General features: G+C 41.8%; 1 protein-coding gene across 1 annotated transcript in view; it reads left to right on the top strand.

The window, feature by feature from the left end:
* The window catches only part of ca9 (carbonic anhydrase IX), an 82,745-nt gene that overhangs the window by 2,821 nt on the left and 64,976 nt on the right, over nucleotides 1-14,948 (top strand). Inside the window, exon 2 of the mRNA XM_073064277.1 lies at nucleotides 13,609-13,638. Within this exon, the coding sequence (XP_072920378.1) occupies nucleotides 13,609-13,638 (30 nt within the window). The remainder of the gene's footprint in view (nucleotides 1-13,608; nucleotides 13,639-14,948) is intronic.

The following is a 14,948-nucleotide window of genomic DNA, read 5'->3' as shown; positions in this document are numbered from 1 at the left end:
GAAATATGACAGAGAATGTAGGAAGTACTCAGCAGGTCAGGTACCTTCTGTGGAGAAAAGTAACTCTCTCTACACTTCTCACTGCTTCAGGAGTGCAGCCAGCATAATCAAAGACATTATTCACCCTGAACTTTCTCTCTTCTCCCCTCTCCTATCAGGCAGAACATACAAAAGCCTGAAAGCACATACCACCAGGCTCAAGGAGAGCTTCTACCCCACTGTTATAAGAGTATTAAACGGTACCATAAGCCGGAATCTTGATCTTATAATCTACTTGTTAGAATTTTGCACCCGATCGTTTACCTACATTGCACGTTCTTTGTAGCTGTTACACTTTATCCTACGTTGCTATCGTTTCACCTTGTTCTACCTCAATGCTCCGTGTGATAATTTCCCTAATGTTTGTCCAATTTCCAGCTGGGAAGTGTCTACACAGCCAGTCATACCAGTCTAGCATCCAACATTTCTAATGCTTAGTCTTCTCCCACGCCAGGATCACCAGATTCAAAAACAGTTACTTCCCCCAAGGCATCAACTTGATCAACACCTCCACCCATTAACCATCCCCATTTCATCATTTCCTGTCAAAGTCATCTTAGGTACAGATACTTCTGTACCTAATATTACTCTATGTACCTGCAATTGGTCTAGTCTTTTAAGCTAATCTTATGTACTTACATTTATTGTGTTTTGTGCTCTTTATGGTTATTGTGATTTTGAAGCTGCATCGAATCCAGACAAACAAACATCCTGTTCGCCTTTACTCTTATGTACTGAAAAATGACAATAAACACTTTCGAATTTTAAATCTTGAACCTTGATCTGTATGAACAGCGTGCAGGACAAGCTTTTCACTGTATCTTGGCACATGTGACAATAATAAGCCAATTTCATTTCTAATAAACATAAATGATTTTTCATCAGAACTAGGTGTTTCTGATACAAACCGGAAAGGTTGGTGGACTGACATTGTTCAATTTAACATTGCCCTAAAGGGCTGTAGCATGCTCACACAGAAGGTGAGATGGTGACTTCACTTTGAGTTTTAAGGAACAACATAAGATGTCAAGAACAGAATGGTTCGAGACACAATAGATTGTAGATGTCAGAACCTGTGGAGAAGAAATCAAACTGCTGGAGGAAATTAGTGGGTCAGGCAGCATCTGTGGTGACAGAGGGATGGTTGACCTTTCAGGTTGAGTGGTGAGGGAAGATAGTCGGTGTAAAAAAGAGGGAGGGAGGGGAGAGACAGGCATGTGATAGGTGAAACTAGGTGATCTGGGGATGACAGGTAGATGGAGTCAGACGGGAGAGAGAGCTGCAAGATTTGAGACCAGGGATTGGTGAGTGATGATGGAAACAGATAAGGAAAATGTTTGGACAGATGGAGATTTACGGGGGAGGGGAATATAGAGATAGAGAATTGGACAAGGGAGAGATGATGGCAGGTGGTGCCAAGTGGAGGAGGGGATCAAGCAAATCCCTCGGAGTATGAGAGATGTAGGAGTTCACTTCCGATATTTCTTTGGCAGATAAGGCAAAGGAGAATCTTAAGAGATTTCATACTTATATTAATACCAGAAGGATAAGTAGAGAAAGAATAGGGCCCTTTTAGAACCAGTGTGGTTGTCTATATATGGAGACATGAGAACTGGGCAAAGTCTTCAATGAATACTTCTCATCTATATTTACTTTGGAGAAGGTCACTAAGGCTGCAGAATCCATGGAAGAGAACAGTAATATCCTGAAACATTAATATTTTAAAATTGTAGGTGTTAGTACTCTTGAGAGGCTAATGGTAGCTATTTTGCCAGGGCCTGACCAAGTGTATGCAGCAATAATAACAACAACAAAACGAGCTCCTTTCCACCCACTCACACACACAGACAGGCCTCCAGTCCCAGGATAGGCCGTGTCCAGTCCTGCAGTCCTTGGGCCCAGGTTGTCAGATTCACAGACATAAAGCCTCCACTCTCCATTCGCTGGTCAGGACTCGCAGACTCATGGACGTCTGGCCTCTGACCTCCGAACAAGTCACCCTAGCGGCTTTGGCCTTCAGGCCTTTCCCTCCGGATTTGCTGACTCCAGCCTTCAAGCCTCTACCTCTGGACTTGCCAGGCTCTGTGTACTTCGACTTTCGGCTTTGCCCTCCAGACTTCACTGACCTCTCAGTATCAACCCCAGGACTCACTGATCATGGGTGTGACCTCCGGGCTCGACTCCAGAACTCACCAATCGTGGATTTGACCTTTGAGGCTCGACTTCCAGACTTGTGCATTCCTCCGCCCTTGGTAACCCTGGGGGGGTCACTGGCCTTCATGATTCCACCCCTATGTACCTCTGAGCCAGGCCCCAACAACCAGGGCATGGCTGGCCTCTCCATGCCTACCAACACAACCTCTGGGATCGCTGACCTTCAACTGTACAGTGCTCCGTACTGAATACAGTATTCTGTATTACTCTGAACACTGAACACTGGCTCCTGCTCCTGACTCTTCACTTCCTGCCTCTGACCTCTAACTCTCCCTCGTCTCTGACCCTAACTTGACCCCTAACTCCCCAGGACAGTCTCAATCCAAAACATTCTCTGTTCATTTCTGTCTATCCGTGCTGCCTGACCTGCTGAGTTCCTCCAGCATTCTGTGTCTTACTCCAGATATCAGCATCTGCAGTCTCTTTTGTCAAAATGAACATCCGTTTATTATCTTTCCCTGCATAAAGACAACGGTGTGAAATCAGATTCCCCTACACATGACACTAGGTTTGAAGGCCTTTTGGTGTTGGTGGAAGTTAAATTGTAAACAGATATTTCCTGAAAACTGGTCTCATTTTAACACCTGCTATCCATATAATTTCATAATTCCACAACAATCCCTAACACCTGTAGAACCAGAACAAGATTCCTGATTCAGGAATTTAAAATGTTTTTGAGGCGCTGACATTAGAATATTGCAACTTTCTAATGTGGAAGTGGACCATCTGTGGGAGGCGAGGGAGGAGATTGCTGAGCCTCTGGCAATGATCTTTGCATCGTCAATAGGGGCAGGAGAGGTTCCAGAGGATTGGAGGGTTGCAAACGTTGTTCCCTTGTTCAAGAAACAAGGGATAGCCTGGGAAATTATAGGCCAGTGAATCTTACTTCAGTGGTGGGCAAGTTGTTGGAGAAGATCTGGAGAAGCAGGATTTATGAGCATTTGGAGAAATATAATCTGATTAGGGATAGTCAGAATGGCTTTGTCAAGAGCAGGTCATGCCTTACAAGCCTGATTGAATTATTTGAGAATGTAACAAAACACATTGATAAAGGTAGAGCAGTGGATGTAGTGTATATGGATTTCAGTAAGGCATTTGATAAGGTTCCCCAAGCAAGGCTTATTCAGAGCGTAAGGAGGCACGGAATCCAAGGAGACCTTGCTTTGTGGATCCAGAATTGGCTTGTAGATGGTTCATATTTTGCATGGAAGTCAGTGACCAGTGGGGTTCTGGAGTTTCAGGGACCACTCTTCTTTGGGATTTCTATAATGAATTGAATTGACTTTATTTTTTACATCCTTCACATACTTGAGGAGTAAAACTCTTTATGTTACGTCTCCATCTAAATGTGCAATGTGTAATCATAGTAATTCATAATCATTTATAGTAAATAGACCAGTCAATGTAATATAGAGTACGCTTAAATCAGCCTGAGTTCATCAGTCTGATGGCCTGGTGGAAGAAGCTGTCCCAGAGCCTGTTGGTCCTGGCTTTTATGCTACGGTACCACTTCCTGGATGGAAGCAGCTGAAATAGATTGTGGTTGGGATGACTTGAGTCCCCAGTGATCCTACGTGCCTTTTTTACACACCTGTCCTTGTAAATGTCCTGAATCATGGGAAGTTCACAGCTACAGATGCGCAGGGCTGTCCGCACCACTCTCTGCCGAGTCCTGTGATTGAGGGAAGTACAGTTCCCATACCAGGAAGTGATGCAGCCAGTCAGGATGCTCTCAGTTGTGCCCCTGTAGAAAGTCCCTAGGATTTGGGGGCCCGTACCAAACTTCCTCAGCCGTCAGAGGTGAAAGAGGTGCTGTTGTGCCTTTTTCACCACACAGCTAGTGTGCACAGGCCAGGTGAGGTTCTCAATGATGTGGATGCCAAGGAACTTAAAGCTGTTTACCCTCTCAACCCCAGATCCATTGATGTTAATCGGGGTTAGCTCTATGACTTGGATGACGAAGTACAAGGGTGGATTAGTAAGTTTGCTGATGACACAAAGATTGGGGGTGTTGTGAATAGTCTGGAGGGGTGTCAGAGGTTACAGCGGGACATCGATTGGATGCAGAAATGGGCTGAGAAGTGGCAGATGGAGTTCAACCCAGGTAAGTGTGAAGTGGTTCTTTTTGGAAGGTCAAATTTGAAGGCAGAATATAGTATTAATGATAAGACTCTTGGCAGTGTGAAGGATCAGAGAGATCTTGGGGTCCATGTCCATAGGACACTCAAAGCTGCTGCGCAGACTGACAGTGTTGTTAAGAATGTGTATGGTGTGTTGGCATTCATCAACCGTGGGATTGAGTTCAAGAGCCGTGAGGTAATGTTACAGTTATATAAGACCTTAGTTAGACCCCACTTGGAGCACTGTGTTCATTTCTGGTCACCGCACTTCTGGAAGGACGTGGATACTACAGAAAGAGTGAAGAGCAGGATTACAAGGATGTTGCCTGGATTGGAGAGTGTGCCTTATGAAAATGGGTTGAGTGAACTTGGCCTTTTCTCCTTGGAGTAACGGAGGATGAGAGGTGACTTGATATAAATGTATAAGATGATGAGAGGCATTGATTGTGTAGATACCCAGAGGCTTTTTCCCGCGGCTGAAATGGGAAACACGAGGGGGCATAGTTTTAAGGTGCTTGGAAGTAGGTACAAGGTGGATGTCAAAGGTAAGTTTTTCACACAGAGAGTGGTGGGTGCATGGATTGTACTGCCATCAGTGGTGGTAGAGATGGATACAACAGGGTCTTTTAAGGGACTCTTAGTTAGATACATGGAGCTTAGAAAATAGAAGGCTGTGTGGTAAGGTAATTCAAGGCAGTCTCCAGAGTAGTTTACATGGTTGGCACAGCATAATGGGCCAAAAGGCCTGTAATGTGCTGTAGTTGTCTATGTACGATGTTCTGCATTCTATCTGTTTACCAATATGTTGGGAAAGGTAGGGAGCATTCTATGCTTGAACATGCATAAACTGGAATGTTGGGGGCTGGTAGTGGTGAACGGTCTGAAAGAGGACCTGAATAGATCAGAAGGCGAGAGGGAAGGACAGAGGGGCATAGAAACTGGAGAAAACAATGTTCATGCTGACAAAGTCACCTAACAATTTACCCAATTTTTAAAATGTAAGCTGAACAACAAATTTAATAATGTTACATACTAGAAAACTTTTGTCAGATCTTATTCATTCCTTGCCTAAGCTCTTTGTACAAATATACTTACTTTATTCTTGCAGCAACTCATTCCACATAATCTTCTGATCCTACCAAACAATCACTGGCTTGTTGATGTAGAACTGTAGTTCACAGAATTACACTTCATGCATTTGTGCAGTTCAAACCTTAGTCAAATCAGCAGTTCAAACCTTTGCTACCACAAAAGCAGTAATGTTACTGAATCTTATTGGTTTTAAAGTCCATTGGGTCATCTTGTACTTGTGAATGTGGATAAATAGATGTAAGTTAGTTCTTCTTTTCATCAACTTGACTGCTTCATGCTGAGTTGGGGTTACTGCTGTGTGCAAGGTCATAGTTAAGTGCTTCCAAGAAGTGTCCATGGCTCTGGACAAGCCAGTGTACAACGGATGCCCTACCATTCAAAGATGTGAGCCATCAATTTGTTACAATTAACTCTGTAATTGTGATGAACGATTTAATTTTTGGGATTATGAATATCCTGGAGTCTCCTGCATTTTTCATTACACCTGGTAGTCCCCCATAGGTCCAAGATTGCCTGCATTTGTATGGGTTTATTATTGTCACCTTTACCAAGATGCAGCAAAAAGCTTGCCTTGCATAGATAGATCAAATCGGAACATAGTGTCTTGAGGTAGGAGAAGGATAAACAGTAACAATGCCAAATGAAGTGTAAATGCTATAGCGAACATGCAGTGCAGGTAAACAAAAGCGTGCAAGATCAGAATGAGTAGATTGGGAGATTAATGTCCATATTTTCATATAAGAGGTCCATACAAGAGTTTGATAACACCAGGATAGAAACTGTCCGTGGGACAAGGTTTCAGGCTTTTGTATCTTCTGCCTGATGGAAGAGAAAATGTCCAGGGTGGGTGGAGACCTTGAACTGTATGCATTCTGAATGCACCTCTGTACTTGCGCAGAGGTAGCCAACCCTCCAGCGTCTTCTGAAACTTCCAAGAAAATTAAAGTCGAGCCTTGACATGTCAGTGAAAAATCGGGTTGGGGGGGGGGGGGTGGGAATATAGGAATTTTGAATTCAGATAACGGGTGTCTCTTTCAGGTGATTCAAACGTGAACATAGAGATGTAGAACACTACAGCACAGAAACATCCCTTTGGCCCATCTAGTCTATTATTTTGCCTAGTTCCAATAGGACCATAGCACTCCATATCTCTCTCATCCATGTACCTATCCTACTGTAAGTGTCATAAAACTTCAGTCATAGAGACATTTATAACAAGGGTAGCTTTGTGATAAATTTGATTCTGATAACTTGTAGAAGCAGAACAATTCACAGAAAATTTATTTCAGTAATATCAACAAGATATTGCATAGATAGAGAGCATTTGATTAATAATAATAATAATGGGCATCACAGTAGTGTAGTGGTTAGCACAACGCTCTGTTAATACAGGTGACTCAGGTTCAATCCCCGCTGCTGCCTGTAAGGAGTTTGTACGTTCTTGCCGTAACTGCGTGGGTTTCCTCCCACAGTCCACGTATGGGTTGGAAAGATGGTCGGTCATTGTACATTGTCCTAAGATTTATTTATTGAGATACAGCGTGAATAGGCCCTTCCCACCCTTTGACCCACACCACCCAGTAACTCCCAAATTAATCCTAGCCTAATCATGGGATAATTTACAATGACCAATTAACCTACCAACCGGTACTTCTTTGGACTGTGGGAGGAACGCGGAGCAGCTGGAGGAAACCCAGGCGTGCATACTCCTTACAGGCAGTTGCAGGAATTGTACTTAGGCTGAGATTACATCAGGGGTTTGCCGGGTGGCATGGCTCACAGGGCTGGAAGGGCCTGTTCCGTGCCGGATCTCAATAAGTAGATAAATAAACATCCCAAAGCACTGCTCGTAAAATTGACTGAGATACTAGGAAAAATGACTCAAAGCTTTCTCAGAGACATTTAAAGGAGAAGTTTGAGACATGGAGGTTAGTGAAAGATTTCCAGAGTTTAAACACTTTGTGGCATAAACAAGAAATCCATAGCCAATTCGTTCTGCAGCAAGACCCAAGACTACAAATACTGGAAGCTGGAACAAAAAAAAAAGCAAACTACTAGGGGAACTCAGTGGGTCAGGCAGCATCTGTGGAGGGAATTTACTTTATTTCAAAAGGAAAAGATATATACAAGAGGCTAATCTTACATCCACACTGGGGTCAGGTGCATTGGAGGTTGTCGGGTGGAGATGGCATTGCAATCCCCTTCTGGTCAAACCATGCAAACCTCCCTCTTTGGGGAGGGATGGACTGTTGTCCCAATGCTGCCTGACTTCGCCTAGCGGCCTGTGGTAGCACGTAAGCCCTCCCACAACTGACAGCTGGTGTGGGTGTGGATTTTAGACTGGTATTGTCTCTTGATATCTCTGATAGCTTTATGAAGGTCATATCTCAATTTCTTGTAAGGGTTGTACAGACTGCGGAATCCGATTGGAAAGGAAGGTGAAGAGGAACTAAGTAAGGCAGTCAGCAACAACAGGTGGATGGGGACCCAGTGGGAGGAGTATGTGGATGATGGGCAGATCAAGAAGGCGGTGGAGGAAGTGAAACTGGAGGGTCGGAAGCTGGGTGTAGTGACTGCACAAAAAAACGAGGTGTGGAAAAGGACCTGAGTAGATCAGAAAATGTGAGGAAAGGATAGAAGGGGATAGAAACTGGAGAACACAATGTTCATGCCATAGGGTTGTAGTCTTCCCAGGCAAAATATGAGGTCTTGTTCCTTTAGTTTGCATTTGGCCTCACCCTGTTAGAAGAGGAGGCTGAGGTCAGTCAGTGTGGGAATGGAAATTGGAAAGGGAAGCAGCTTCACAAATTGATGTTTATCATTCATTTGAACTGTGGCAGAGCACAGTTACAAACAATCAACAACGCAAGAGGAAAGAATTTCACTCGACAGCAGAAGAAGTGGCGTGTGAAGAGTTGCTGTCAAATCATTTGTATTAATGCAGGGACTCCTGTGGATAAATAATGACTGTTGCAGTGTGATGGAACAGAGCCATCTTGGAGACCACATCCAAAGTTGCTCTACAAGTTGATAGGGTGGTTAAGAAGGTATGTGGTGTGTAGGCTTTAATAGTTGGGGGGACTGAGTTTGTAACTGTGAGGTAATGTTGCAGCTCTATAAAACTCTGATTAGACCACACAGAGTATTGTGTTCAGCTCTGGTCATCTCGTTATAGGAAGGATGTGAAAATCCTAAGAGAGCATCCAGAAGGGATTTACCATGAAGCTGCCTGGATTGGAGAGCATTTCTTTTGAGGAATGGCTGAGCAAACTAGGGCTTTTGTCCTTAGAGCAAAGGTGGATGAGACGCAGAGTGGAGTCTCAGAACCTTTCTTCCAGAGCAGATGCCAGAGGACATCTGGTAAAGGCGAGTGGTGGAAAGTTTAAGAAGATGTTAGGTTCGTTTTTACACAGAGAGTGGTAGATGTCTGGAATGCACTGCCGGTGGGGGGTGTGTAGGGTGGTGGTGGCAGTAGTAGAAGCTGGCATAATAGAGACACTTAAGAGACTTAGATAGATATATGGAAGGTTATGTGCTGTTTAGGATGGAAGGGTTAGATTGATATTGGAGTAAGTTTATGTAGGCCAGCCCAACATCATGGGCCAAGGATTCTGCATTGTGCCATATTGTTCTGTGTTCTATGATGCAAAAGGGCTAGAGGAAAGAGAGGGAAAAGACTTCTGGAGTATTGTTGGAAGTCTCTCCCAGGACTTTGAGATCTATTAAAATATTTCTCATTTACATAATGCACTCAGTATGACTGAAGAATCAGTTATCACTTTCTTGCACCTGGGGCAGAAATTATTGATATCCAGAAATTTAAAGCTTTATCCATTTCCCAACACTTACTTTAAAATAGGCATTTTGAAATACTTATTCCCCACTGTCCTTCTCTCTTCTCTCTTAATCCCCTCTCTTCCATCCAGCTAGCTTCACCTATCACCTTCCAGCTTGTACTCCTTCCCCTCCCCCCATATTCTTATTCTGGCTTCTTCTCCCTTCCTGACCAATCCTGACAAAGGGTCCCAGCCTGAAATATCATTTCCGTGAACGCTGCCTGACCTGCTGAGTTCCTCCAGCATTTTGAATGTGTTGCCCTGGATTTCCGGCATCTTCAGAACCTCTTGTATTTTAAAGTATCACTTACCCGTTAGGGAAATGGTTGCAATGAACGTGATCAAGATTTTGTTGGCATTGATCAAATCAAGCCTGTATTCTACAAAAGCAATTCATCTTTCAGCTATTACAAGGTTTGATTTCATCCATGTGCATCCATCCATAGCCCTGTGTATTAACTGTGGGTTTCGCATGAGTGGTTGACTACAATTGGTGGAAATGATCGGTGTTTATAGACTTGCCCACATTGTGAAGTTTTAGTGACAGTGAGACTGGCTGCAACTCCCTGTATTCGTACACATTTAATAAAATGCGTACAGATACATTCTTTCAATAAAAGAGTGGTTTGAGTATCTCAGAAAATTCTGTTCTCCTGGAATTTTCATACTCAACAGTCTCTAGAGCTTACAGCAAATGGAGCGAGAAACAAAAATCTTACAGTGAAACTGCCTTGTTAATGAGAGAGGTCAGAGTAGAATGGCCAGACTGGATCAAGCTGACAGGAAGACGATAGTACTCAAATAATCCCGTGTTACAACAGTTGTGTGTAGAAGAGCATCTCCGAATTCACAGCAAAACAAACCTTGAAGTGGATGAGCACAAACGTACAGAAATAGAGTCAGCGGCCACTTAATTCAGTACCTCCCGTATTTAATAAAGTGGCCACTGAGTGAATACTGTATTCAATCATTAATAAACACCACAAGACATTTTACTACTGTTACTACTACCCAGAAAAAGCCTTTGGGGGAATTTTCATATTTGCATATTTCCACAGATCAGATGGCTCGGAACCCAGGGAAGGCTCTGTGTTCAGCTACAGGAATGCTGAGGATCATATTGTATTCGTGAGAAATTATAACATATCTGTTGTGCAGCACAACAAAATTTCATTTACAGTATGAGATGGATATTGGTGAGAACTTGACCCAGACTGACAAAAGCTGTTAACTCTTTTACTTTTTTACTCTTTACTCTTTTACTGGGAGAAGACACTGAAGTTGGTTTAGTGCCACAGGCAGCTGGGCTGGGTTGGGGTCTGGCTACCCTCCAGTGTTCGCTCTGTTGAAAGTGCGACTGCACTAGCACCTGATGAGGAACTACTGCATATTTGTTCTTGCAGCAACGTGACTCCAGGTCAATCATCCCATGCACCACCGGTCTATAGGACATGACTTGGGCTATATTAATTTTTTGTGACTGTGTGATTTACTGTTATCATAATTATATGAGCTAGATGTGACTGTTAGTACTCTGTTTTGCACATTGACCTTGGAGGAATGTTGTTTCATTTGACTGTTTTATTGCACGTGGTTAAGTGACAATTAAACTTGAACTTGAACTATTACTCTTGTTAAAATAGTGTGTAGAGCAATTTTATACAACATCCCAATGTATGTCATTTGTAGCTTTCAGCAAGATTTCAGCACCAATCTGAGAGGAATGATTGAACTGTATGGTTCATACTTGAAATAAATTAACTCCATAAAGATTGATTTGAACAGGCAATTAATATTTCTGATGTTAGTTTCAGAGATTCAAGTAACTATGTCTATTCAGATTTCCAATGCTTTAAATTCAGCCTCATTTACATCGGTGTACCTTTTGGCTGCTAAAGTGCTTAGATTTATATCAATGGTCAAAGTTCAAAGTAAATCTATTATCAAACTACATATATGTCACCAGATTTTCATTTTCTTGCAGGCATTGACAATAGAAAAAAGAAATAGAATTGACTCAATGAAACCCTGCACACAGACAAAAAAATCAATGTGCAAAAGAAGACAAAAGTGTGCAAATACAAAAAAAGCAAATAATAGCTATAGCTAATGAAATAAGATGTGTCTCCTATAGCTTACCAATTTTAATAGACCACTAGATTCAGACATTTCTAGAAACCTTAAGATTGGGTTCAATCTTTTTAAGTTAAAATGAAAATAACATCAAAATCAGAAATGACATAAGCTTGCTATGCAAAAATGGAGAAGGGAAATGCATTTGAAATCAGTCTCTCCAGCTATTATTGTGATTGAAAGCCAAAGCATATGTTGAAAGCTTTCTGATTAATGAGTTAGAAACTAATTCTAATCTTAAAGGATAATTTCAAGATTTAAAATACAAAAGTGAATTTTAAAACTCCTTTGAAAGTTATGAAGTCACACCATTATCAAATTGCCCATCTGTAGATGTTAAGTCTTGTGTTGTATTTTCCTTCTGATTGTATACTTGAGTGTCACCAAAGGAACCAGAGACTTTAACATTAGAGACTGCCCTGTTCATTGGAACTTTAAATAATACCTTGCTAGAAAGATTAATTGACCTATTGCTCAAACATTTACTTGGATCTAGTCCATTATATGCACTGCTCAGGTTTAAAGAATGTGATTACTTAAGCTCCATTTCATTTAATTGAGAGGAAGATTACATATCATTTTGCAAGAAACCATCAAGGTTGAAAAGAGCTGTAGTGTTGAGGCAAATTAGTAATCAGTGTGAGTGTTACAGATTTTTGCAATGCACAGCTTATAAAATGATTCAAGGGTTCAAAGATACAATAGTTCCATTTAATATCAGAGAATTTCTACAGTATACAACCTGAAATTCTCACTCTTCACAGACATCCATAAAATAGAAGAAAAACCCCAAAGAATGAATGACAGGAAAGCGTTAGAACTCCAAAGGCCCCCGTCTCCACTCCCATGCACAAGCAGGGGCAAAACATCAATCCTCTCCCCCACCTGCCTCAGCAAAAACATCAGTCCCCCACCACCCAAATAGCAAATCCCCCAAACAGCTCACGATCTAGAGTGCATCAGAAACCACTGTTCATCCCAACATTTCAACATGCCTCAGGCTCTCTCGCTCTCACTAATGAGGGAGGGAGAGGTATCACTCCTGCCACAGCAAGAGGGCAGACCCCTCTTAATCATTCAACCACCCACAACACTTCAGTCAGTGACACCGGCGAGGAATCGGTTCGTCCACGGGGCAAATGGGAAAGCAATTCCAGGGGAATAAATATAATTTGGTGTACCTCTCATGGAAAACAAATGTTAACTCAAACTGGAATATATTGTAAGGTTAAATGCTGTTTACTCATGGCTTAAAAGAAAGTTTGAATTACTTCCATGTGATTTTGGCCAATTAGGGGTCACAATTTTAAGACAATTGTACAAGAGTATAGGGGTACTTCAGAGGCTAGTTCTTTACTGAGAGAGTGGTGGGTGAATGGAATGCCCTACCAGGGATGGTGGTAGAGGCAGATACATTAAGAACATTTAAGAAACTCTTGGGCAAGAGGATGATGGAAATATGATAGAAAAGGTTGGCACAACATTGTGAACCAAAGGGCTTGTAACATGCAGTAGTGTTCTATATTCTATGCCCAAGTTTCTAATTCTGTCTCATCGGCAAAAATGCACAATCTGTATAAAGTCTTACTCAAAATTATAAGAAAAGATTAGAGTTTTATTAAATTGTTACTCTATCTCACCTTACTGATTATCTTTTAAAAAGTACTTACAAAATCTACCCATTGAAACTGCATACTGCAGATCTCACATCCCCTTGGACCTGTTTTAGCAATGTATGTAACTGTATAAAAAATGTAACTGCTTATACTCGATTACATTGATAACGTAATTACAATCAGATCGTCTTTGCACATGCTGTTTCTAGTATTTTGTAAAGAATTATAAAGATACAAATGTAAATCTGATCAAATATATAAAGAAGATATATAATCTTTATTTTGATCATGGTTTCCCAACCTGGGGTCCACAGACCCCTTGGTTATGTGGGGACACAGGATACAAGGCTCAAGACCACTCACAGTATGGTGCCCACATAGTTTGCCCTTCAGGTGCAGCAGGTTGAGTTGGGTGGATGTCCTGGTCAGGAAGGAGTACACAAAGGAACAGTGAGCAGTTGGAATGGCTATCCTGCATGATCTGGCTGAATTGTTATCTTTCTCAGAAGCTATTTAGCTTCCTCAAGCAGTAATTCTTTTCTGTTTCTTCCCCTCAAGGTCCTAAACTTGAACATTGGAGCTATACAGGTAATTATATTTGTCTGACTAGGCAGCCTGGTTCTACGAAAGTAACATCAAAGATTAATGATTAATAGCAACTACTGTTTGTTTGACATTGTTACATAATTAGACTCAGGAAACAATTGCTTATTAAAGGGCAGTGGCAGGAAATACTCCAAAGATACTTCTTGATTGCAGAACTCCTGTTTGAACTACTATCTGCCTAAGTTGCCATATATGACAAGGATGGTTCTGATATTCCTGAGCATATTCTTGCCTTGTGCTTTGCATACCGTTTAGTGTTTATGATTTTGGCTAAGCTATGTTTTAATTTAAAAATATAAGTACCATGATAGATTTATCAGCCATATTGTATCCATTTTCTTTAATGGACGAATAATCTTCAATTTAGAGTCATAGAACACTGCATCATAGAAAAAGGCCTTTCAGCCTTTCTAATCTATGCCAAACCATTATTCTTCCAAGTCCCATCGACCATCACTTGGACCAAAGCCCTCCATACCACTTTCGTCCATGTATCTATCCAAACTTCTCTTAAATGTTGCAATCAAACCCACAAATCTCCTCCACTGACTGCTCGTTCCAAACTCTCACCACCTTCAGCGTGAAGGAATTCCCTCCCCTGCATGTTCCCTTTAAACATTTCACCTTTCACCCTTAACCTATGCTATTTAGTGTTGGTGTGTGGCCAAGTGGTTAAGGCGTTCATCTAGTTATCTGAAGGTCGCTAGTTCGAACCTTGGCTGAGGCTTGCGTGTGTGTCCTTGAACAAGGCACTTAACCACATATTGCTCTGTGATGACACCGGTGCCAAGCTATATGGGTCCTAATGCCCTTCCCTTGGATAACATTGGTGGCGTGGAGAGGGGAGACTTGCAGCATGGGCAACTGCCGGTCTTCCATAAAGAAAACCTTGCACAGGCTTGCGCCCTGGAAACTCTCCAAGGTGCAAATCCATGGTCTATCGAGACTAACGGAGGCCTACATGCTATTTAGTTCTTGTCTCACCCAACCTCAATGGAAAAAGCTTGCTTGCATTAACCCTATCTATACCCTTTCATAATTTTGTATACCTCTATCAAATCTCCCTTCATTCTCACACTCCAAGGAATAAAATCCTAACATATACACCCTTTCTCTATAACTCAGATTCTCAGGTCCCAGCAAGTTCCTTGTAAATTTATTGAAGTTATAAAAGGTTAGGAATAGTATAATGATTTAAGCAACTATAAAATCATACTACTAAGACAGTGATAATACACATCCAGTTTACTCAGTACATTTAGTACAGCAAATCTGATAAAAGTTTTCTGATT

Source organism: Hemitrygon akajei, chromosome 13 (genome assembly GCF_048418815.1).
Source record: "Hemitrygon akajei chromosome 13, sHemAka1.3, whole genome shotgun sequence".
In the NCBI taxonomy this organism is placed as follows: domain Eukaryota; kingdom Metazoa; phylum Chordata; class Chondrichthyes; order Myliobatiformes; family Dasyatidae; genus Hemitrygon; species Hemitrygon akajei.
Note: the sequence above shows the minus strand (reverse complement) of the source record. Positions and strands in the feature narration are given on the sequence as shown.